At 48.6% G+C, this 25,753-nt stretch overlaps 1 protein-coding gene across 1 annotated transcript in view; it reads right to left on the bottom strand.

Moving 5' to 3' along the window:
• The window catches only part of SPON1 (spondin 1), a 268,290-nt gene that overhangs the window by 11,497 nt on the left and 231,040 nt on the right, over positions 1–25,753 (bottom strand). Inside the window, exons 7-11 of the mRNA XM_045825507.1 lie at positions 13,342–13,406; positions 3,683–3,884; positions 2,585–2,725; positions 2,067–2,142; positions 856–1,038 (exon numbers count right to left, since the gene is read on the bottom strand). Coding sequence (XP_045681463.1) covers positions 856–1,038; positions 2,067–2,142; positions 2,585–2,725; positions 3,683–3,884; positions 13,342–13,406 — 667 coding nt within the window. The remainder of the gene's footprint in view (positions 1–855; positions 1,039–2,066; positions 2,143–2,584; positions 2,726–3,682; positions 3,885–13,341; positions 13,407–25,753) is intronic.

Raw genomic sequence — 25,753 nt, 5'->3', positions numbered from 1 at the left:
CAGTCAGGTGTCAGCTGGGAGCTGCAGCTATCAGGACATAGGGGGTGCAAGCTCGTAGGTGCTGACCTTTGAGCAGCGGCAGAGGGAGAGAGACAGTCTGAGGATTCCTGCAATCAGCCCCAGGCCCTGAACACAAGGAAGTGACTCAGGTTGGGGTAGGACATCGAGAGGGTCTGTCAGCCACACAGAATCAGGGCGGTGGATCTAGATTCAAACTTGCCCAACCTGTTCATTGGCTTCTTTTTTTCTTTTTAAAGATTTTACTTATTTTTAGAGAGAGGGGAAGGGAGGGAGAAAGAGAGGGAGAACAACATCACTGTGAGAGAGAAACATTGACTGGTTGCCTCTCACACACACCGTGACTAGGGACCAAACCTGCAACCCAGGCATGTGCCTTGACAGGGAATCGAACTGATGACCTTTCACTTTGGGGAATGTTGCCCAACCAACTGAGCTACAATGGCCAGGGCCCATATGCTTCTAAAAGGAGGTTGGAGTTAGGGCCCAGAAGCAGGCTACTTGCTATCTGTCATTTATCATGAGACGTTTGCTAGCTCCTCAGTAACCTGTGTATATTTACTTCATGGCTGGGGAAGGAGGCTGGTGGCCAGTCAGTCTCAGGAATCCTTTTGAAGTCGTGAGACACGTCCTGCATTCAGAGTCCTGGAGACACTGCTGGAGATGAGGGACTGCCCCAGGTGGACCCCACTGACAACCACAGTCAGGGTCCTGGCGCCCCACCAGGGACGCAGCCTGACCAGGTGCACGGGGCCTGCATCCCCTGCCTCAGGAGGGGCAGACGCATCCCCTCCTGAGCTTCTGCCAGCCACTTGCTGGCCTGGGTGGTCTCCTCACCTTCGTCGCTGCAGCCGGGGCCCATGCAGGGCTGGAAGTCCTGGGTGTCGGGGCAGGGGACGCTGAGGTCCAGCTGCGCCTTCAGCATGCGCTGCCGCATCCTCTTGCCTTTGTCGCAGGTGGAGGAGCTGCAGGCGGACCACGGCGACCAGTTGGAGTAGATGCAGGTTTCAGGGGTGTCATCTGGGAAGAGCATGTGACAGGGTTTCCCTGGGGGCCTGTGGCCCCTGGGACTGACCCTCTCCCCAGACAAGCCCTTTTAGGGAAGAGGAATCCCTGCTGCCGGACCAGCTTCCGTGAGCCTGATGCTTCCGGATGGAAGTCAGTCTCTTCTCTTTAAAAAGTATGCTTTAGCTTCCACTAAGAAGTATCCAAATAATCTAATAATAAGAAAAGATTCTCTTCCTATCCCTTCCCCTGGACACATGGACGCCTCTCCGTTTCCAGCGCCTCCCTGTGGCAGACGTTGCTCCCGCAGGGCTGTGGGCACGTACCAGACACGCTGGGGGCGCACGGGTGTTCCGTGTTGCTGCCTCATCTCCCCGGTGATTGCGATACGTACGCAGGGGTCACGATGAGGGTAAGAGCAGCCAGTGTTCGCTGAGCACTTACTATGTGCCAACACCGTTCTAAGAACCGTACCTGCTCTTTCCCGTTTGAGACAGCAACGCTCTCTGGGGCAGGCTCTGTTACTGTCCTCATTCTACAGGTGAGGATACCAGGATAGAAAGGTGAGCTTCTCCCCCAAGGCCCCAGAGTGAGAGCCCCAGTTGTGTGGCCCCAGACCCTATGAGGAAACTGGAGCTGAAGCCACGGCTCTGCCTCTCCGCCTGACAGGAGGGTCTGATGGGCCTCACTCTCCTGGGTGGGGGCGCGGACTCAGGCTGCCTCACAGGCCAGCAGGAGAATCAAAGCAGAGAGGGGTCTGAGGGCAGTGGAGCCTGTGCAAATGCCGTTTATGTGATCATTTTCAAGGCCTGGGATGCTGTTGAGTGCATATTCATTCCTGTGTCACGCCTTCCCTAATTCTCTGATACTTTGTGCCTAGTTTTGGCCTTGCTTTGGATTATATGTCTCCAGCAGAAACCCTCAAAAATGGGATTACCAAATCAAAGGATGTCTCTGTGGCTTTTAAAACATGTTAGCAAATTGCTTTTCTAAAGGATGGTGCCAATTTATGTTGCCCCTGGCAACAAAGGGAAACAACGTACCTTCATCCTTCTCTTCCGGAGCCAGGTCCGCTACAATGTCATCCACGTTGTCAGGTATAATATTGCATTGTTCCCCCTGCAAAAGGAGTTGTACTCAGAGGGCTCACATTCAAGAATGGAATGTGTGGAGGGAAGACGAGGGAGGACGTGACATCTAATGCCCACCCTGTATTCAAGGCAGAGTTCTGGGACAACATTTACAATCTGACTGAAAAAAAAAATGGCAATAAAGCCACTTCCAAACCTGACCTGTGGCAGACATTTGTAATTGATTGTGGAACTCATGATGAAACCTATTTGCCTGGGTCCAGTCATTCAGTGGAGCATGAGACCCTATTATCTGCATTTTGCTCATTTATATTGTGTGAGCAATTTGTATACTAGAAACCTTGGGAGGCCCAGGGATTCTACATCCCGGAATATGCCGGGGACCCCATAATTCAAGAACAGGAAGGGGTATGGGGTCCTTGTACCCCGGGTGGGAAAGGTCTGTGTCAGGTAAAGCTCTAACCCAGTACCTTCCGGGCAATTCTCTCGATGACGACCCTGGCTACTTGCGTGATGGACCCGCCCTCGGGGTCGTAAAAAGGACTCTGAGGATGGTCCAGGCTGGTCAGGGGCCGGATTTTCTCCTGGGGAATTGTGGGCTTGTTGGGCGACTGCAGTGGAGGAGAAAACAGAGAGTGGGAAATAAAATTGGTTAAAAGCCACAAAAGCAATTTTTTTTTATTTGCAAAAGCAACTTGTAGTATGATCAAAACAAAAGCCATGATAGGAACTTAACAAGTATGACTACTCTTTATTTTGTGGGATTCTGTTCCTGCCCTGCGTCGTGCACGGCCATCTGCTGATCTGGACTTTCAGATTCTCCTGCGTCCGTGGTAGGTTCCTGCCCAGATGCAGAAGCCACACGCTGCGGAGACATCACCCCCGCTAGGGGCCAGCTGGGCCTAAATGCAGAGCTCCTCCCACTAGCCTGGGCGTTGGCAAACTTTTGTCTGCAGAGGGTCAGGTGGTAAATATTTTAGGCTCCATGGGCCAAACTGTGTCTGTCGCAAGGACTCAGCTGTTATGGTGAGAAAGCAGCCCCAGGCAACACATAATCGAGTATGTGAGGATGAGTTCAACATTTTATTTATGAATTAAGTGGAAGGCCAGGTTTGTCCCACAAACCACAGTTAGAACTGTCTGTCCTAGGCTGTGCTACCACTGGTTCTCTGATGACTGAAGATTTTGATGTTGTTGGTGTGTTGGCCATAACTGAGAAATATTGGCATCAGGAGAGATTCCAAGCTCCTCAGCCTGGTTGTCCAGGAACTTTTGGAATGTGGCCCAGCCCCCTTTCTCCCTCTGTCCCCCCCCCCCCCACTCCCTCCAGGCATTTGCCTTTTGCCTGCCGTTTCATGCTTATGGACAGACGGAAGGAAGAACAGCTCGTGGGCAGATTCCCTCTCCGCCTCCTCCCGGCGGGCTGATGAGTGCACGCTAGCCTCCAGGTACTATCGCTCTGTGAGCTCATCTAGGACACAGCCTGGGCCACATTCGCCTCTGTGTCCAGGACCCCTGCAGCAGGGCCAGGCAAGGTTTGTCACTCACCACTGCAGGCACACACCCACCTCATAGGTCACCCCGCTGTCAGTGCCGGCGTCCCAGGGAATCAGGTCCTGCACCACCTTCTGCACCCAGCCGCACTCCTTGGTGCACAGGTCCTCCGCAGACAAGCCCACGTTCCAGTCGGGGCTCGGGCCCATCATGGTCAGGAAGGACATTAAGTGGCGTGTCCGGTCCACGGAAAACTCAGCCGAGGGTGCTGCTCTCCTGGAGACCAAACACAGAGACCATGACATCAGGGACTCCAGGGGTGCCCGCTCCGAGGCAGGCCATGGCTAAAGGAGGAGATGCACAGAAGGAAGGTGGATTCTCGGTCTCCCACGGCCTGTGGCCATGAGTGGTGTGCACCCTCCTCTCCCCCGAGTCTGTCCTCTGGCCACACGCAGAGAGAGCCACGTGCTGCCATGCGACTCCACACCTCTGACGTGCCCACGGCACGCACTGCTGTTTTGTGCCGTCTCATCGACTTGTTTAGCTGCTTATTGACGGTCACCTCTCACAGGACTGACTGTATGCTCAGAAAGCAGGGCTTTTGTCTGTCTCACTGTGGCTTTATTTCCAGTTCCTGTAACAGTGCCTGGCACGGAATGATTCTGAGTGTATGAATGAACAAATACTTTGTTCTATATGTGAGCCCAGCTGTGTTGGGTGTGAGAGGAACTTCACAAACAAATGCTGGCTAACAATGCCCCGAGCCCTTGTACTTTCTCGTTGAATCCCCAGAACAGGATAATTGACCCCAAGTCACAGACGCAGAAACTGAGGCTAAGAAGGGTTATGTGGCTTGTTCAAGGTCACAAAATGGTAGAATGGAGACCGCAACCCAAAAGTCCACATTCATTCAAGGCCAGTATTCTTTTCATCATCAGTTTGTAAATCCTCCACCCTGCCCCTTTGTGACTGTACTGAGATCTCCATCCTGCCACCAGGGGGAGCGCCTTCCCCATCCCGCTGCCTGCGTAACAGGCTGCTTTACAGCAAAGCCCTGCCCTGGAACCAGGCTCTCAGCCACTGCCCACCCCTTTGCCGTCAGCGAGTGAGGGCCCCGCCGAAGAGCCAGAGACCTTGGGCTGACAACCCCTAAGCTACAACCTGTCTCCTCATGTTGCTAAGAAGAGGCCTTAGGAGTGGCCCACCGAGGGGCTGGGTTGGAGGGTTAGAGTCAGTCAGCACCGGCTTGGTAGCAGGCCTGCGTTACTTTGTTTCCCTTTCCCTGGGGAGTTAGAATTATTATACTGTTGTGTAGAGAAGAAAGGAAAGGGTAGAGAGGTTCATGAACTTGGAGATAACTGGGGCTTCGGTCTGAGGTTTGAAGGTCAAGCCACCTGACTCTGCGCCCCCAGGCTGCCAATCGTGGGGAATCCTTGGCGGCAGGCCAACTCGCCTGTTCAGTCCAGCTGGCAGCTGGTCCACCTCAGCTGTCGAGGAGTCCCTGTGTCCCTCTGCTGGGACCAGCTGCTTCTGGCTGCCTTCACCTGTCCCCGGAAAGCATCGACTCCAGACCTGGCCAGGCCCCATGGCAGTGGGTCGCTCCCGCTCTGCCAGGCCACACAGGATCAAACACTAAGCAGAGAAAGAAGGAAGCCAAGTATCCTTGGACAAACTGACAAACCTTCAGTCTGTGCCTCAGGGTCCGAATCTGTAAAATGAGGATCCCCATACGGGTTACTGTGAGTGTTCAGGGAGACAACTTGCCTAGGATACTTAGTCCCGTGCCTGCCTCCTGAGCTATTACCACTGCGCCGTATCCTTGTTTCAGCAGCTTCTTCAAAGACCCGATTTCTAGAATACCTGCAGTCTGGGGTGCTGCAGCATCGCTCACCTACGGACTGGTAACTACAGACCGACGCCTGCCTTCCACTAAGTGCCACAGAGAACACTGGTGTCTGGGTGGGGCTGCTGTGCGCCCCAGCCCTCCTTGGCACCCGGCCCCTGAAAGTCCACCAGTGCCTTGGAGAGCAGGCTTCCTCTTCCACTGCCATAGAGACCAACCTTCCCACTTACTCCCTTCTGATCTCCATGAGTATGTGGCTTTGGGTCAGGTTAGTGGTTCCTATTCTGTACCCCACTGGTGGGACTATTCACCATGACAACCCGAGGGGAAGAAAACAGCTCTACTGAGGAATCCAGAGCTGGAGAAACCAAACCGACCCTCACCCAATTCCCCCTGGATCCACTGCTCAGCCGATGGATGGAACCATCTGAGAACCTCATGTTTTACAAGGACTTATGCAAATTGTTCTCTGCAAATGCATTTTGGCCAAATCTGTAATCTGAGGGAGGTATCCTACAGTCTTTGGTACGTATTTCAAGAGGTAGGAAATTTGCAGCAACCAAAAATGCCTCCATTGCTTGGGACCCCTGGTGGGTCTTCCCAGAGTATGTTGGGTCCAGTCTTTCCATGGACTGTCTTGTGTAATTTCCTCCTTCTCTGATGGATTTCCACAGAGGAGGGGCTGTGTGTGCCTTGTTCACAGCTGCATCCCAGCGCCTGGCAGAGAACTTGGCACGCGGTGGATTCTCTTCAAATATTTGTTGAAATAAATGAATTAATCTAAGAAACAAATATGGAGCCAATGTACTTTCTTTGACCTTCAAATGTAATTTAAAAATCACCTCAAGGTATTTAATACTTCTGTAATAAAAATGAAATGTTAAAATAATGAGTTAAGAGTACATGTGAATTTTCTTTAGGAAGTGCTAAATATGATTAGAATTCTTTAGTTTGCCTAAACCATAATAGACATTCTGATTCATGCTTTCTTACATGTTACATTTTCCCATTTATGGTATTCTGTTAATTTGGTTTCATTTTTCTATGTGGGATTTACATTTTAATCATTTTCCTAGCAAAGACAGTTGATCTGGCCATACTATAAAGCTGAATACATTATAAAGCATGATAATGGAAATGACATAATATTCAGGATAAGAGATAAAGATGAATTTGTGGCACAGACTGGAGATCCCACAAACTTTAGAGGACTTACTCAATTTAGGGGGAAAGAAAAGATTGCGCAATGAGTGGGGTTGGGTTATCTTAACTGCAATAAAAACATGGGGTTCCCATTCAGTATCATACACACAAAAAGTCCAGTGTTAAATAGAAAACCAGATTATTGAAAAAAAGTCAAGTTTTCTGGTCTGCTAGAGAAGTGTTAATTTCCTCAGCTTTTCAACAATAAAAGCAATCACAAACATAGCTAATTGAATTAGACTCAACTAAAACCAGCCGTATAATGAAAACAGCTGTACTGAATTAGAGAGAAAAATAACACGTGGGCAAAAGGTTTCCCTCTAGTGGACAGGTGGCAAACACAAGGCCCTCAGGCCGAATCCAGCCCTCCACCTTGTTTTATCTGGCCTGGCACCTTGTTTCTACCCGGCAGCAGCACCAAACTCTTGCTTAACTATTAAAGAGTAGTTACATGTATACATCCTATAATTACATTCGGCCCTTTGAAGGCAACTGCGAGGCTGATGTGGTCCCTGGTGAAAATGAGTTTGACATCCCTGCTCTAGTGTGACTGATAAATGTTAATATCTATTGCATATACAGAGTTAATCCAAATCTGTAAGAAAAATATCAGTCTTGATAGATAAACATTTCTAAACAAAAATTCCAAAAGCAGCACAAAAGAGGCAATAAAGGGATTTTATGATCCTTTTTGAGTCTTATTATACCCTTCTAAATTAAAGATCCACACCGGTGAGACTCAAGCCACTGGTGACCCAGATCACTCACATACTGAGTTCTGTCTCTCATGGTGTGTTTTAGGACTGTTCCCAATAGTTTTTGATGCTGCAGAAACTCAATAAGGCCACTAGAGGGCGCTCGAGCCACGCATTAGGCTGAGGCCCTATGTGAGTGGAGGAAGGTTTGAGTGGTTTCCAGACTTAGAAAACTATAACCTGGAAGCATCTGGAGCTCCGGGTCCATCTGCTTGATTAGATCATATATAGTCCAGTCTTCCTTTACAATCCCGAGGACATCAGTGGGCCTGGGCAAGTGCTGCAGGAGGCAGGGAGGGTCCTGGGCCTTCAGCCCTGACTGAGGGAAAGATGCCTCTGACCTCATGGGGAGCCAGGGCTTGGGTGATTACCGGGCACAGACCTTCCAGAGGCAGGACTTCTGCGCAGGGTGAGGGTGTTTCCGGTTCACCAAACCCTCGTCTGTCTTGAGAACAGGACCATTGTCTAATCAAATGTTAATTAAGCAGAGTGGCTGGGAATAATTAAGGAGACTACAGTCCTTTACAGGACTCATAAGAAAGGGAAAATAAGTTTTTTTAAAAATATAAACCCTTTAATTTTTTTAGAGAAATAAAAATTCTTTTAAAAAGTTCCAGTAATTCCTAGCATCCAGACTAACCCAGAGGACTGGGTGGTGGAAATGCAGAATCGCTTTGCAGGAAACCTGCGCATTTTTTGCTCAGGCGCCAGAGGAACTGGTGACGGATGTGGGTTTTGTTGAGAATTTCTTTCCTGTCTGTACCTGTGCTCCGGGCTGTTGGAGCCACAGCTTGATTTATTGAGCTAAACAAGTCAGCAGCTAATTTGTTCATTCAAGGCTGTCCTTTGAGAAGTGGTCTAGTGGATAAAGATGAAGATCATTGGAAAACAAGTCAGTTTCCATGGGCAGGACCTTGCAAAGTAGGTCACCCTGGCTTTCCACCAGAGAGAGAGGCTGGAATCCCATTAACCTCAATCGAGCAGGCTCAGTGAGGAGGGGCAGGGCTGAGTCTGCAAAACAAAACTTGGCTGCGTGGAGGCTTCCCAATTTGACTTCCTAATGAGATTTGGAAGGGGAAAGGGGAACGTGGGTAGGGGAATATCAAAGGAAAATAACGTTCCCTTGACCAGCTGGTAGCACTGAGTGGAGAGGGTTTAGGTGTTTGGGAAGTCTGAGTGTTTGCCCTCAATTAATTCTGTTCCACTGGGGTATTAGGACGTCTAAGGGAGGAGTGAAGCGTGGGAAGGTATCTCCAAATATTTTTTTTTCAGTTTCTCAGAAAGCCTATCCTGTCTTACAAACCAAGGGGAAAAAAAGTCCATTGATTCTTTCATCCCCTTGGAGCTGTGGCTCAGTCTCGTCTTTCATAGCATACTTCACAGAAGGGTTGTCTGTACTCACTGACTCCATAACCTCCTCTTCTGTTCACATTTCACCCTGCTCTAGGCTGTTTACCTCTCCCCCTCCACTCCACAGAGAGGAGTCTCAATAAGGTCACTGACAGATCTTCATGTTGGTAAATCTAGTGGGCACATTGCAGCTCTAATCGTACTTGATTTCTCAGCCACATTGGACACAGGCTGCCCACTCCTTGAATGTGTTTTTCACCTGGCTTTTCTGGTAGCAAGCTTCCTTCCCCCATTTCTTTGCTGTTCCTTTTCTGTTTCCTTTGCAGGGAAGTCCTCTTCAGCACTAAATGCTGGTGCTCTCTGGACTCAGCCTGAAGCCCTTGACTTATTCTCAAGCTCTCTCTCACCCATAACCTTGTCATTATCACCCATTCCTTGTTGACTCAGTGCAGAATTCCCTCCCCACTCCATACCCATGAGCTTCAGAGCTTTATAGGTAACTGTTTATGTAACCCCTCCAACTGGGTATCTCGAAGGCATTTCAAGGTAACCCATCCAGAACTGAATCCACGATCTTCCCCGCTGAACTTCATCTGATGTTCCATACGAGAGGACCCACCAACTCATTAATTAAGCATCTTGACCTCTCTGCCTTGCCCATCCTCCTTATCCAACGTAGCACCACGGCCGTCCGTTTTCACTCCCACGTGTCTCCCAGGTCCCTGCACCTCCCCATCTCCACCACCACCGTCCTAGTCAAAGTCCCTGTGAATCCTCCCCGCACCTCTGCAACAGCCTCCTCACCGGTCTCTCCTCAGCCACTCTTACCCTTTTCATATTGGAGCCAGGGTGTTGTTTTAATCTAGATCTGATCATGTTGTCATCCAGGTTAAAACCCTTCAATGATTTCCCATTACTCTTAATGTAAAAATCAAAATCTCGAATGTCACATGGGTTGGCCCTGCACCAAGCTCAGCTCTGATTTCTGGACATGGTTACACTATAACCTGTTAGTACTTTATGCTCTGCTCCCTCCTCAGGGCTTTTGCACATAATGGTCTCTCTAGACTTTCTAGAATGTTCTTCCCTTTCTTTGCTTCTTTACATAGTTAACTTCTATTGATTCCTTAACTCTTAGCTCAATTCCCATTTCCTCAAGGAGGTTTCTCTGATCTGCAGGCTGGGTTGGGGCCCCAACCACACACGCTCACAGCAGCTTATGCCTTTACGTCATAGACATGTCACATTTGTCATCGTTTGGTTCATGTCTCTCCCCCTTTAAACTGTAAGCTCCATGGGAAGATCTGCTCTGCTCAGCGCTGTGTCCCTGGGGGCCTTCCACAGCACTTCCCTTGGGAGACCCCAGATGCACATTTGTTGAGGCAATTAAATGTTTTAGTCACCCTTGATAGAATGTAGGGTAAGTGCAAGCTAAGAATCTGTTTTTTTTTTCAGGAGTCAGACAATTTAGTGTGGTCACACTGCTAATTTCATGTTGACCAGAAGTCTGATTGACAGCTTTATGTTTGGATTGATTAAAGAATGGATAATGAACAGTTACTTAACGGAAGGACCTTGTTGTAGTGAAGGGCGTAGACACTAAAGTCAGCTTCTGCGCTGATGCAGCTGGATGCTGAGGCTGGACCTGTCACACAACCTCTGAGTGTGGGTCCATCCACTGTACAGTGAGGATTATGATCCCCGGAGGGATTATCATGGGGTTAGTATGAGCGTTAAGGAATGTAAGTGCCTAGTATGGTATCTGGCAAATAGTAGGTGATCACAGAAAAAGGATTTCTCTCAGCTTTCTTCCTTTTCTCTTTCTCTTCCTCCCTCTGTCCTTCCTGAAGCACCTTGCTTTACTGTTTACATCTTTCTAAACCCAGGCTCCTTAAGGGAAAATGGTATAGGTATCCTTAGTGGTGTAAAAATTGACATCCACAAACTGTGGCCCAGATGTCCCCAACCCCTACCTGGTCTTGAACCAAAGGTGAGGAACTTGTCATAGGAAGGTTCTGAGAGCCTGGGAGCTGGGGGAAGCTGAGAAGAAAGCCTGAGCAAACAGCATTCAGAATGGATATTTTTTCAGATTGATGTTAATTATGCAAAGGGGGCTGAACACCTTTGTGAATTCACATCGGTGTCTTCTGGTGGGACAGCTGGGAAACAAGAACACGCCCCGTCTACCAGGAGATGGCCCCGCCCAGCAGGCCCTGCCTCTACTGCTTCTTGGAGGCAAAGGCACTTCCAAGCCTGGGCCTGTTTTCAGCTACGGTCAACCCTTAAACGGCGTTTGAACTGTGCAGGTCCATTTAACAGGGTGGGACAAAAGTAGGTTTACAGTTGTTCATATGGAAAATAATGCGATAATTAATAAATAATAATATAAGAACAAACTCAAGTGTTTCACATATTCACAATTGTAAGCCTACTTTTGCCCCACCCTGTATATGGGGAATTTTTTTCAATAAATATGTATAGTCCTGTAAATGTATTTTGTCTTCCTTATGATTTTTTAAAATAACATTTTCTTTTTTCTAGCTTACTCTTATAAGAAAACAGTGTATAATACATAAAACATACAAATATGTGTTAATCGACTGTTTATGTTATTGGTAAAGGTTTTTGTCAGCAGTAGGTTATTAGTAGTTAAGCTTTGGGGGAGTCACAAGTTACACATGGATTTCCATCTGTGCAAAGGATTGGCACCCCAGGCCCCTGTGCTGTTTTAGGGTTCACTTACTCTGTTCTCAGCTTCCTCAAACGAGATCCAGAGCAAGGCCCGGAGATCACAGCAAGCTGGCAAAAGCCTCCACACACCAGCCAGGCTGCCCTTGGTCAGCTGTTCCCATCCTCTCTTGCCCTCCTCAAGCCTCCGCTCAGGGCCTCAGCTCCACCAGACCTGGGCCACTCTGGGGCAAGGAGCGTCCTTCCAGGCTCAGCCCCGTGGCACCTCCTGCCCAAAGACTTCCTGACCTTGCCCCAGCCCACTCCCAGGCTACGTTGTGCCCCTTCTCTGGGATCCCAGAGCCACTCATATCCTCATTGTAGCACTTCTCCTTTGGGAGCAAACAGGGCTACCATGGTGGCATTACAGTGGATATATTTTGTATATACGGGGCCGCGTGGACTTGTGCAGAGCAGGCCTGGAGTGGTGGAGCTCTGTCTGTTGTCTGTCTCCTCCTCGGCTGGGCATTCTAAAGGGTGGGGACTGGGTATAGGACAGGCACTGAGTAGGGGATAAGCCATTAATTTCCTGAATGGCTAAGCAGGTGGTCACCAGGTCCCTGGCAACAGCTTCCTTGCCATCAGCTGGTCATGTGCGAGTGCTCCTCCTCCCTCAGCTCCTACTGCCCTATGCTGTGGAGTCTTTCTTGCACTTCCCTTCCTATGCTTTATATGAGTTTGCCTGTTCTCCCATTGAGCAGTATCTCATACATTCCCCACATTGTTGCTGTCTTCATCAGTGTTACTGTTACCGTATGCAGACGGCTCCACAGAGAGGTGAGCCAAGCCTATCTTCATAAACCATTTTTTGGTGGTTGCCTGGGAACTTTGCTCCAGGCCTGGCATCCATGAAGGAGAAATAAAATCCAGGCTTGTTCAAGGAACTGCATGGGAATCAGGGTACTGCAGGGAGGTGCAGAGTAGGAGGTGGCCAGACATGAGCCCCGAGGAACAGGAGGCAGGGGCTGAAGCGTGTCATGCTCACTGTGTCCTCACGGGGGAATTGAGGAGTGCAGGCTGCATCCTGGAGATGCAGGGAAGTCATGGAGGGATTCTAAGGCAGGGAATCAGATTTGGGTTCTTAGAAGATCACTCTGATAACCCAGGATGAAGGATCAGACAGAGGAGCCCATGGAAGAGGGAAGAATCGAAGTAGTCTAGGTGAGAAAAGATGATGGCTTGAATTAGTGGCAGCAGAATGGCCAGGCGAGGACTGATTTGGGAGACATTAAGAGTGCAGAACTAATATGACTTAGTGATGGGCTCCATTTTGGATATGATGAGTTCAAGGTCCATGTGGGACATCCCCAGAGGTGCCCAGAAAATTGATGGATGGATTTATCCATCACCCGCCTACATACCTGCCTGGGGAAGTGGTAGTTTGGGGAGCCATCAGCATACCCCTATTTACCAAAATGCATGGTAGGATGAGATCTTAAGAGATGGAGTAGACAGAAGAGATGGAGACTGAGAATGGAACCCAGGGTAAACCTGACTTCCCGTGAGGCATATTTGCTTAGAGTGAGTGAGTACGCCCGTGAGCTTGGAGAGCAAGTATATTTCAGCTTGTTGTGGCTGAGAGCATGAGTGAATACATTCTGGTGAATCCGTGTTCTGAGCTGGATCCTCTGCAGCGTTAGAGCTATCAGGGGGAACAGAGACCAAGACTGCATCCTGAGAGGATAGGGGCACTGGTGACATTCCACACATGGGTATGCTCCTGGCCTGTGTGTCCATCTAACAGGTATTGCTGACTTTAATGAGCTAATTGGCATGCTGTGGCCATTAGGTGAGTGACTTCAAGTTCAAGGCTAGGATAGGGAGAACGAAGAGCCAGGGTCTGTTTGCTACTTACACGTTGAGAGGCTGCCAGGCTGGCCACTGAGCTTTGGCTTTGATTACGGTGAGGACCTCATCACTCTGCAAAAAAGAACCACAGATATTTAGTGAGGAGAGCTGGGCTCAGGGGAGCAAGAGGGTTTTGACAGGGTCACACTGTCTACCCCCACTCACTTACCTGCTATAGAGGCTCTACCTGCCCAGGTGTGGGAACCATCCAGCTCCAGGGTGGGGAAGCCCTGAGGCCTACGCAATCCCAGGAGGCAGGCTGAGTGCCCAGTGAGCCTGGTGCATGCTGGATACTGATGGGTCGGCTGAGCCACACCTTTGGTTTCCAGCTCAGCCCGCCCCGTTGCCCCTGGAGCCAGACTCTGACCTGGGCTCTGCCTGGACAGCCAGACTTCCGTATGTGTCTAACCTGAGGGAACATTGTGTGCTCCGAGTCCAGACCCAGACTGGGGCCTGCCCCAGGCCACGCTGGAGTGGGAGCCCACACTGCCCCCCAGGATCATCACCCCTGAGGCATTTCCTGCTGTTGAGGCTCATGCGCCAGATCAGACTCCTTTAGATGAGGAGGCCAGCACCAAGCCGGGGCCACACCCCGTGCCACTCATGCCTCTATACTCTATTTTGCTTTGGACAGTGTGTAGACCACCCTTAGGGTGTGGGGACCTAAAATAATTTTTTGAGGAAGAATCTGACAATGAATACTTTGAAGGAAAGCATGAAATCATCATTGTAGGGAAAAAATGAGAACTTTGCTGATTTTTGTTAAATATGAGGTTTATTTGAGTTCTTATTTTCAGTTACACACTGGGAGTGAGGGGGTGTCACCTTCTATCTCCCCTCCTGCTGGCCTGGGCTCTACAGTGCTCAGACACTGCTGCCCACTATGCATACAGAAGTCCAGACTGTCGCTGGCTGTGGAAGGAAGAGCTTTGCTGCTGATTAAACAGGTCCCCGAGTTGCAGGAGGGCAGAGGCATGCTTGGACAGTTCACAGCTCTGCCCCAGTTCTTAGAGCTATGCCTGGCTGTGGGTGCCTAGAAAATCATATTTGGAATGAACTGGTGGACTTCTCCTTAGCTGGGTACCTTGCCCAGAAAATCCCACAGCCTTGAGGAGACTGGAAGGAAGGAGGTCAGCAGTGTCTCCAGGATCAGGCGCAAAGATTATCAAAGACCTGCTGGTCTGGAGCACCTTGTTGGTGGGTGGTAAGCCTTTGAGAGAAAGGGAGATCAGCTGGATCCAGCTTGGCCTGGGTGTTACAGATGGTCCTGGTGGGGTGAAGGGCAGAAGTGTGGCCCACAGAGAAGAGCCCCTCCCTCCAGCCCAAGAAGAAACTTGCAGCCTCTTTCTGAGCTCAGGTTTCCCTCTTTAAAAAACATTATTTTAATTTATTGATTTGAGAGAGAGAGAGAAACATCGATTTGTTGTTCTACCCACATATGCATTCATTGCTTGACTCCAACACTCACCCTGAGCAGGGATTGAACCCTCAACCCTAGCTCATCAGGACAATGTTCTAACCAACTGAATCACCTGACCAGGGCTCAGGCTTCCCTCTTTTCATCAGAGTAAAGAATCACTGGAGATCAGGACTTCTGATCAAGATGGAGGCATAGGTAGACACACTGTGCCTCCTCCCACAACCAAAATAAGGACAATAAAAATTTAGAAACAAAAAAACAACCAGTACTGACAGAAAATTGAACTGTATGGAAGTCGGACAACCAAGGAGTTAAAATAGACATATTCATCCAGACTGGTAGGAGGGGTGGAGTTGTGCTGCTGAGTGGAGAGGGGTTGTGGCAAAAAAAGGCGGTGGCTGGAGGAACTGGGTGTGCAGGAGGCAGATTGTGGAGGGGCGTGGCACGCAAGGTGGCTGGCGGACCTGGTGGTCCCACATTTGCACACATATAATCCAGGTGCAACTGGGGAGTGAGACAGACTATGCAACCCAGGGCTCCAGCGAGGGTAAATAAAGCCTCAAAACACTGATTGAAAACACCTGTGGGGGTTGAGGTGCTGGGAGAGACTCCCAGCCTCACAGGAGAGTTTGTTAGAGAGACCCACAGGGTCCTAGAATGGGCACAAGCCCACCCACACGGGAATCAGCATCAGAAGAGCCCAGTTTGTTTGGGGGGAGCAGTGGAAGGGACTGAAATCCAGCAGAGAGTGGAGTAAGCGCCATTGTTCCCTCCTGGACCCCTCCCCCACAAATAGCATCAAAACGCAGCCATGTGGGTTGCCCCACCCTGGTGAACACCTAAGGCTCCATCCCTTACTATGTAACAGGTGCTTCAAGACAAAAAAATGGCCCAAATGAAGGAATAGATCAAAGCTCCAGAACAAATACAACTAAGTGACGAAGAGATAGCCAGCCTATCAGATGCACAGTTCAAAGCACTGGTGATCAGGATGCTCACAGAATTGGTTGAATTTGGTTTCAAATTAGATGAAAAAATGAATGCTACACTAAGAGAAATGAAGGAAAATGCACAGGGAACCAATAGTGATAGGAAGGAAACTGGACTCAAAATCAATGGAGTGGACCAGAAGGAAGAAAGAAACAACCAAACAGAAAAGAAGGAAGAAACAAGAATTCAAAAAAATGAGGAGAGGCTTAGGAACCTCCAGGACACCTTTAAACATTCCAACATTCTGAATTATAGGGGTACCAGAAGGGGAAGAGGAAGAGCAATAAGTGGAAAACTTATTTGAACAAATAATAAAGCATAACTTCCCCAATCTGACAAAGGAAATAGACTTCCAGGAAGTCCAGGAAGCTCAGAGAGTCCCAAAGAAGTTGGACCCAAGGAGGAATACACCAAGGCACACCATAATTACATTAGCCAAGATGAAAGGAGAGAAGGAGAGAATTCTAGAAGCAGCAAGATATAAGGAGGCAGTTGCCTTCAAAGGAGTTCCCATCAGACTGTCAGCTGATTTCTCAAAAGAGACCTTGCGGGCAAGAAGGGCCTGGAAAGAAGTATCCCAAGTCATGAAAAGCAAGGACCTACATCCAAGATTGCTCTATCCAGCAAAGCTTTCATTTAGAATGGAAGGGCAGGTGAAGTGCTTCCCGGATAAGGTCAAGTTAAAGGAGTTCATCATCACCAAGCCCTTATTATATGAAATGTTAAAGGGACTTATCTAAGAAAAAGAAGATCAAAACCTATGAACAGTAAAATGACAACAAACTCACAATTATTAACAACCACACCTAAAACAACAACAAAAACAAACTAAGCAAACAACTAGAACAGAACAGAACCACAGAAATGGAGATCACATGGAGGGTTAGCAACAGGGGAGTGGGAGGAGGAGAGAGGGGGAAAAGGTATAGAGAATAAGTAGCATAGATGGGAGGTAGAAAATAGACAGGGGGAGGGCAAGAATAGTATGGGAAATGTAGAAGCTAAAGAACTTATAAGTATGACACATGGACATGAACTAAAGTGGGGGATATGGGTGGGAGAGGGTGTACAGGGTGGAGGGGAGTGAAGGGGGAAAATGGGACAACTGTAATAGCATAATCAATAAAATATATTAAAAAATAATCATTGGATGCACAAACACCCCATATTCACATGTCTTCAAAGAGCATTTCTAAGTGCTGAGAGGTTTACACTTCTCATGAGAGACATTTTTATTTGTTGAGAATGTCTCCCTGATTTATTCCTTATAAATATCTATTGAATAACTGAAAGAAGCTGCTTATCATGAAGTCACATGTGAGACCTGACCTATCTCCCAAATGCCAGACATTTTTATTTGTTGAGAATGTCTCCCTGATTTATTCCTTATAAATATCTATTGAATAACTGAAAGAAGCTGCTTATCATGAAGTCACATGTGAGAAATGCCCTATCTCCCTATCTCCCAAACTGGGTCTCCCAAGACCTGGGTTGCCAGTGACATCTCATGTGTCCCCTGTCCCATGGTGAACTCTTTGACTCAGAACCTGCTCCTCCTCCCGTGGCCTCATGTGGGTAAAGGCACATCCACCTGCTGCCTGAAGTAGACACCAGGCGTCACCAGCATTTCTCCACCTCCTGCCCCTTCACAGCAATCAGGCCCCAACATCCACTGTGTTCACAGCCTTAACATCTCGTGAATCCTTCCACAGTCTCCTCACTGGTCTCTTAGTCTCCTGCACCCTCCACATTGCTGCAAATCTGACTGATCCACTCCTTGCCTAACCCTTCAGCGGCTTCCCTCACCTTCCATGGTCATTTTGAAATTCCTGGTATACTTTTTTGACTTTTAATTCCAGAATACTCCATGCTTATTGTAGACAAAGTTAGCAGCACAGAAGCATGCAATGTAAATGTTGAGCACTTCCTGCCTCAGCGCATGCCCTGCCTTCTGCCTTCTTCTCCAGAATGTTGCGTTTTGGTGTGCCTCCCTCCAGGCCTTCGACTCTGCAGATGCAACTCTGCATGTGCACATGCGTCAGACACAGCTCCTCATACTGTGCATCTTATTTGCACCATGATTTTTACATTTTCCCCTAATAGTACATCATGGGAAACTTTCTGTGTCAATGGATATAGCATCAGAGCTCTCTTTTTGTTGATTTTGAAGTATGGAAGGTCTTCCAATTATGGTAAGCCTGTTCAAGACTAATAAAAAGGGAATCTAAGAAATGAGATACTGCCTGATGCTGATCATTTTGCCCTGTAAGAAATGCTTTACTGAAAAGAAGAAAATTAGCATGGGTGGAGCCGCAGTGGCCATCGAGTCAGCAGGTCCTGCAGTGTCACCTTACAGTGCAATTAAATCTTGGTTTTTGGGTCCCAGCTAATGACATATTGATTTTGCTTTTGCAGAATAACTCAACAAAAATTGTTTGGACCCTTCATTAGTGTTTATTTATGGTGGTGAAATTCTGTCTGTAGTTTTCAGAGCTGCGGAGGCTCCCAGGATGGTGGGTCCACGTGTCGGGGCATTAGAACAGCTTGCTGCTATAATTTGTTTCATCTAGTGGCTCCACACCATCTGCACGATCAACTGCTTATTGTCTCTCATTTGTGCTCATTCATGTTATCCAATGAAATAAGAAAGCAGGAGCATTCTGGAAAAATTATTTTTAAAGCTAAGTAATTTTGTTACTGCATCAATTCTCTGGTAGAACCCAAGCCCTACAGGAGTGGAGAGTGTCTAGCTTGTTCATGGCCATATCTAAACGCTATGCACGATCAGTAAATTTCTGAAAAAGCAAAGCCACATCATTCTTTTTGATATATGAGTATGTGTAAAATTCCATAGCACAGATGTTCTCCAATATTTTTTTAACCAACATTATTGGTGGATATTTAATTGTTGCCATAAATGATGCATGACAGACATGTGTGTTTATATTTTTTTGTTTACAGACCTAAGGGTTCCTGTGTCATAGGTTCCCAGGAATGATTAAAAGATAAAGCAAATTTAAATTTTTGGCAGGACATACCAATTTTTCCTCAAAATGTCTGCACCAGTTTATACTCCAGCAAGAATGTGTACGTGCCTGCCTATGTCTTCACAACTTTGGACTCACTGGCTCCTATCATTCTCCTTAGTATTTCTAACCCAGCAGGCAGGAACATAATTTGGCTGAGAGCCCAAGCTGTGGAGTCACACCTGAGTTTAAATCCTGGTTTCACCACTTACTAGTTCTACGGCCTTCAGCAAGTGTCTTTACCTCTCTTAGCTTTCTCATGTGCAAAATGGGGTTAAAAAGAGTATCTGATGCACTGGATTGTTTGGGGGAGTACATGATATAATTCAGGTAATGTGCTAATACAGTGCCTCTATCAGTATAAATATTAGTGACTATAGCCCTGGACAGGTAGCTGGGTTGGCTGGAGCATTGTCCCATACACCAAAAGTTTTCGGGTTTGATGGCTGGTCAGGGCACATACTTAGGTCGTAGGTTTGATCCCTTGTTGGCATGCATATGGGAGGCAGCTGATAGGCGTTTCTCTTTCACATAGATGTTTCTCTTCCTCTCCCTCTCACTCCTTTCCTCTCTAAAATCAGGAAAAAGAAGGAAAGAAAGAAAGAGAGAGAGAGAGAGAGAGAGAGAGAGAGAGAGAGAGAAAGAGAGAGAGAGAGAGAGAGAGAGAAAGAGAGAAAGAGAGAAAGAGAGAGAGAGAGAGAGAGAGAGAAAGAGAGAAAGAAAGAACCCCTATCCGTGGGTGAGGATTTAAAAAGATATATATTAGCTACTATTCTTATTCTTACATTCAGGCCAGGCTGGTATTAGAATTGATTTGCACTGCTTGAGCACAGAAAGTGAAGCACATGGTTGCATCTACGAACTAACAAAGCCCAGGAGAGTTGAGAAACCCGGGGAGCAAATGATGGGAGGTTTATGCAACTTGGTGAGCCCTGTATGGGGCCACGGGGGCATTAGGCATTTTGCATTTCGAAGAATGGCAGACTTACATTCAGAGTAAGCAATCCAAACTTTGGACTTAATGAAAAGTCATTTTAACAAGTCTCTAAAGCAAAGAAAGGATCTTTCAACAATCCTTAGAGCCTTTAAACATCTCCCATAGGACCCTTTTCAAACAAAGTATTTTAGGACATTCACAGTTCATGCCTCATTTGGATGACATTAGCAATTTCCAGAGTTATACCAATTAAAATGTAAAAACCCCAAGGAAGCTACAGGTCACTCGTGTCCATCTTCACGGGGATGAGTTCCTTCATTTGGCTTTGGATACACATACTGAGAAGAGGTGACAGCTGTACTCGGGCTCCATAGTTACTGGTATCAAGTGGGAATCAGACAGCCCCAAATGGGTCATGGGCTGAGGTCAGATCCAGAGGAACAAGAGTTTGTGTGGAATGCAAACAGGCCGGGATTGGTTGGAGGCAGACATCACATCAATATCAGGAGATACAAAGTCGGAGCAGAGCAGAGTCCAACAATGTGAGTCTGAGGGGGTCAGGGCAGGGGCTGGTGTTTGAACCACCTTACCCTACACTGACCCTCCCATTCCCTCTCGAGCCACACCTGGTGTGGGAGGACACTGGGCATTTCAGCCAGACCCACAGCAAAAGGCCCACGTCTGTCTCTTCCTCCTTGCCTTACTCCTCATCTCCTCCTCCATTCTTGTGTTTTCCTGGATTCTGACCTTTTGCCTTCATCTTCCAGTCCTGAACCACATCTGTTTCTCACTCTAAGGCCCCTTTGCTCAGGGAGGCAGTGAGGCTAAGCTCCCCCAACATAGCATGTCCTGCCCCAGACCTACAGCCTTGCAGTCTGCCCACCCAACATGCCTCCTCCCTGCAGGAAGAGGAATGGATGCAAGCCATAGTTAGACAGGAAAAGGAGCTGAAACAGGGAGAGACAGCAATAACAACAGTGATGTATTGTTTTTGATGGGCTAGGTACCTTGCTAATTATGATACCTTCATATAATGTCTTATTTAATCTTTACAGCACATTTCAAGGTTGGCATATATTTTTTAATCTTCAGAAACATTCATTTGGCCAAATTAGTCACACAGTCAATGGCAGAGCGAGAGTTTAAACCTCAGTCTGACCCTGGAGACCACAGCCATCGCCCTGTGAACCCAGGCAGAGGGGAGCTAGGACGAGGGTAAGCTGTGGTACAGGGGTCCAGGCACTCGTGCAAGGTCAGCCCCTCAGCCCTGATCTGTGCCTTGTGCATGCCTGAGCCTACTCTGAGTGTTGAATACTGCAGCCACACTTGGAGGATTATCATAATGTTCACAATACTGTTAACGTTAATGCTGTCCTGGTTTTAAAGAAGATGGGAGAGCACAAGTGTCCTTGTGTTGGGGAGAAATTGTTACTAAAGAGGAGGAAGCCTGATGATACTAAATGCACACACAGTGGTACCCATGCATGCACATGTAGTGATACCCACATGTGTATGTGCAGTGATATCCACGTGTGCACATGAGATGATACCCATGCACACACACAATTCTGTCCCATTGCACGTCTTTGTGCATTCCTCAGCTTATTTCTTATGAAAACCTTTGGGGAATAACTATGACATCATTTTGCAGATGAGAAAACTGAGGTTCAGAGAAGCCACATGACTTGTTGAAGACCACCAGGAACCATGCTTCCGATACAAGTGTGTCTAACTCCAAAACTCATGCTCTTCCCGTCTTCCCTGACTGTTCTTCCTCTCCATCTCCCTCTCATTCCTCTCCCACTTTGCTTGTTTTTCCTGCAAGAGCGTGGCTGCTCCTGGCTGACAGTTCTCTCCAAGCAGCCCTTGCTCGGAGGCCCAGGGTCACAGGTTCGCTCTGGGAGGCAGCGCTCGACGTTCTGCGATAAGGTCCTAACGAGCAGTGTTAGGCCCCATTTTCTGCCTCTACCCTTTCCCAGAATCCCCACTTCCACCCATAAAATGTATCATTCTGATGGCTTCTGCCTCCGAAGGGAAGTGGAAAGTCATTCCTCAGTGAGTGTCCTGGGGATGAGCAGCAGGAAATGAGCCATTTTATAGGGTGATAATGGGCCTATAAGCATCTGTACAATCAATTGTGTCCAGTGATCCCTCCTACCATTTCAACAGACTCTGGGTTTATGGGGTCATAAATCAAAACAGACACCTTATATTTCTTGGTGATTTCCAGTTTGCCCACAGTCTCATGGGGTCTCCATGGTCACCCTCTGAGGTAAGCAGGCAGGTGGTCCCATTTCTCAGGTGGAAGTAACTGAGACTCACCTCTTTCCTCTGCAGCTGCTCTGGTCAAGGTCACCTGTGAACTCTCCACTGCCAAAGGTCAATGCCCAGCTCTTAGCTTCTATGACCCTTCAGCAGCACTTGACACAGCTGGTCGCTCCCTCTGCCTGAAGCACTTCTGGCCTGGCTCCGGCACTCGCTGCCTCTGCATTGACCTCGTTGGCTAGTCCTTCTCAGTCTCCTTTGCTGGCCCTTCTTTACCTTTCTCCAACCATTGAAGCGCCCTGGATTCCAGCCTTTGGTCCTCTTCTCTGTTCTGTTTGCACCATCTGAGTGATTTCCTCTTGTTCCATGCCCTAAAACACTAGCTAAATGTACACTGATGCCTCCTCAGTCTCCCACCCCAGCCTGGCCTCCGAACTCTAGACTTGTGTATCTACAGTCAAACATTTTCTTCTGATGTCTCATTGGCATCTCAAACTCAACGTGCTGAAATCAGACTCCTGATCTTCCCCTCCCCAAACCTGGCCTCCTGTTCTCCCCTCCCATGAAATGGCAAAGCTAGCCTTCAGGTTTCTCATCCTTGATGCTTCTTTCTCTCATGGTCTACATCGGACTCATCAGCACATGCGGTCAACTCCACTATTGAACTGTCCGGGGTCTGGTGGAAGTAAGGCCTCTTCAAGTGTGGTTGGTGGTAATATGGGTATAATCATTTATAGTTTTAATTTCAACATTTCACCTAAAATGTCATATGGTGTGCTTGAGTGTAATATTGTTATGTTACAGAATTACATGCTTATTCTTTTGCAATAAAAGATTTTGCAATCAAAAGGGGTATTATTTGTGCTAGACTCCTGTATTTATGAGCCAACTACTTTTTGTCACCTGCCTGCCATCATGTTGGTCCAAGCCACCATCATCACTCACCTAGATTATTGCGCTTGCTACCTGGCGGATTTCTCTGCCTCCTTCCTCACCTTTCTGCAGGCTCACCAGTAGCCATATTCCTCTGGTCACAATCTTCCAATGGCTGTACACCTCACAGCAAATGGGGACCTTGCCCTGGCCCTTCACGATTTTCCCTGTTTTCGTTACCTCGTTAACCTCATCTCTTATAACTCTTCCCTTTGCTCACTTGGTTTCAGCCATCCTGGTCACGTTACTTTTCATCAGACATGCCAGGCACACAAGCACTTGCTGTCCCCTGTGCCAGGAATGCACTGCCTGCCTGCCCGCCCCCCACGGTCAGAACACTCATCCCCTTGCCTCTTCCTGGGTTTGCTCGCATGTCACCTTCTCAGAGAAGCCTTTACTGACCACACTATTCAAAAGAGCAATTCCCTGCCCCTTCCTTCTCCATCACACCAAGCACACCCCCATCACTACCTGCTGATCTTTTTTTCTATAATACTTGTCACTGTCCTGTATACCATGTATCTTGCTTATTTACTTTTTTGTCATCTATCTCCCCTGCTGAATAAAGGCTTCATGAAGACAGGGGTCTGTTTTGCACACTGCTGTACTGTCAGTGTTCAGAACCACACTTGGAATGTGCTCAATCGATGTGTGTTGAATGAATGAGAGACTGTGATGAGGAAGGGCCAGTGTCCTCTGAGCCCCAACCCACCAGCATCCACCAGCCTAGGGTGGAGCTGGGGCTGTGTGAAGTGACAGGGAGAGACCTGGGTGTTGAGCTGGCGGGCACTGGAAGAGCAGAAGGAGAACGCCAGCCGGAAAACTCTGCTGGGACTGCCAAGTAGTAGAAGGAGGGGAAAGGGACAGGACGGAGGGGTCACTTTGGGAACCATGGTCAGAGCTCACAGGTTCTGAGTCTGCTTCTGGAAACCTGGGTTGGCTGTTGGGCGTGCCCATCGCATGCCTTGTCCCCCTGGGAAGCAGCTGCTGTCACAAGCCGCTGTCTGATCAGCTATTTCAAAGCCAGAGGAGGTATCTGAACCCCATTCACAGATCCACAAGATGATGTGGTTGCACAGAAGCATTTCAAATTCAATTTCTTTTTATTTCTTTTCAAACACAGCCTGTAATTCTGATGGGAAAATTGCATAATGCTCGTAGATGACAATTCTCCCTCGAGACTATTGTGAAAGCATCTTGGCATTTCTGAAGCGGGAGAGAAGAGGCCCATCCGCTGCCCGGGCTGCCCCGCTGCCCTCCACCTGCATCTGCCTGTCCTGGGCAGGGGGAGCGCTCTGAGAACTGGTGTCACTCCGGGGCCCGAGGGAGGGACAATCCTTCCATGTGCCTCTATTAGCCATGGGCTTCGATTAGTCCATCTTTTGGTGACCAAACTGCCAATCCCGGGTTTAACCTCATTTTCTGGATTTTCAGTTTGTCCTTTATAATGTGTCCTTCATGATTTTTAATGTGTCCTTTATGATGTTCTCCTCTAAGTTTAAGCAGGGAGCTGAACAGATCATTGAGGCATGTCTGTCTCCCCCATCCGGCCAGCCCCTGGTGGCCCCGTCCTCTCAGCCCTGCTCCGCACCTCCTCCCCTATCTGCAGCAATTAGAAAAACATTAGTGTGGGCGTGGAGGGCAGAGCAGAACAGTAAGAAATGGGCCAGGCCAGGCGAGATTCTGACATCACACAGGAGAGAGCATGCCAAGCAGGGGCCGTCTGCGTTCAAACAGGCTGGGGCTGCAGAGAAGCCAGCTGGAGCCTGCAGAGAGGATGAGCCAGACCAGGTCTGGCTGAAGGGGCCTATGAGGCAACCTGTAAGAGCAGCCCCCCCAACCAAGCTCATTTCCGGTGGTGGTCTTAAAGACACAGCATTCGACAGTCCTTGATCCTCTTCCCTGTCCCCCACTTCCCACCTTCCTCTGAGGACGGATGCCTCCCAACCTGGAAGCCAGTGTCAGAGCAGGGGCTGGACTGTGTCCTCCCTGTGTCCCCAGCACCCACCTGGCTTGGGGGAGGTATGCAAGGAATGGTTAAGGGATGAATAATGGATTAGTTAATTAAACAATTAATGAAAAGGCAGAGGAAGCCTCTGGCCTTGGCTGCCTTCCCAGGGGGTCTCGGGGGCATCCTGTGAGTTGTGGCACTGGGAGGCTGCTGAGGGGGTGGTGAGCAGGAGGGCGATGGCCCGAGTCCCATGTTTAGATGAGCCTGCTGACTGCTGGGGGAGGGGGCAGGGGGGGCAAGACTCCTAGGGCAAGGTGGATATGGGGAGATGGGTCAGGTGGGACTGGGCCAGGAGAGAGCAATCGAGAGGGTGAGATGATGTTGGATACAAGACATTATTAAGAAAGGAGAAGCAACAGGCTGTGCTGATGGATTGGATGTGGGGGGTCAAACAAAGAGAGGTTCGGGATGACCCCACAGGGAGGTATCATGGAGGCAGGTGGAGATGGGAGGCTGGCATTCAATAGAGAACTCAGGCTGAGACATAAATTTGAAAGTCATCAGCATGAAGGTGGCAGTGAAAGCCACAGGACATGGTGCCTGGGGAGTGAGTGGAGACAGAGAAGAGGATGGGGAAGTGCAAACAGCCTAGGAAGGAACAGCCAGAGAGGCAGGGGGGCACTCAGACCAGCCTACAGGGCCTCTGCAGAGCCTGGTGCTGCACCTACTGTCCCCCTACTCTCCCCACTGCCCTCTGCAATCCTTGCTGTCTTCCTACTGCCCCCACTGTCCCCCTGAGGTCCCCCTGCTCACTGCTGCCTCCACTGCCATGCTGGTCACTGCTGAAAATGCAGCTGCAGCAGGTTTAGGAAGAGAGGGAAGGCAAGGCGGTGCCCC

Source organism: Phyllostomus hastatus, unplaced genomic scaffold (genome assembly GCF_019186645.2).
Source record: "Phyllostomus hastatus isolate PE091 unplaced genomic scaffold, TTU_PhHast_1.1 phas_scaffold_585, whole genome shotgun sequence".
Classification (NCBI taxonomy): Eukaryota; Metazoa; Chordata; class Mammalia; order Chiroptera; family Phyllostomidae; genus Phyllostomus; species Phyllostomus hastatus.
Note: the sequence above shows the minus strand (reverse complement) of the source record. Positions and strands in the feature narration are given on the sequence as shown.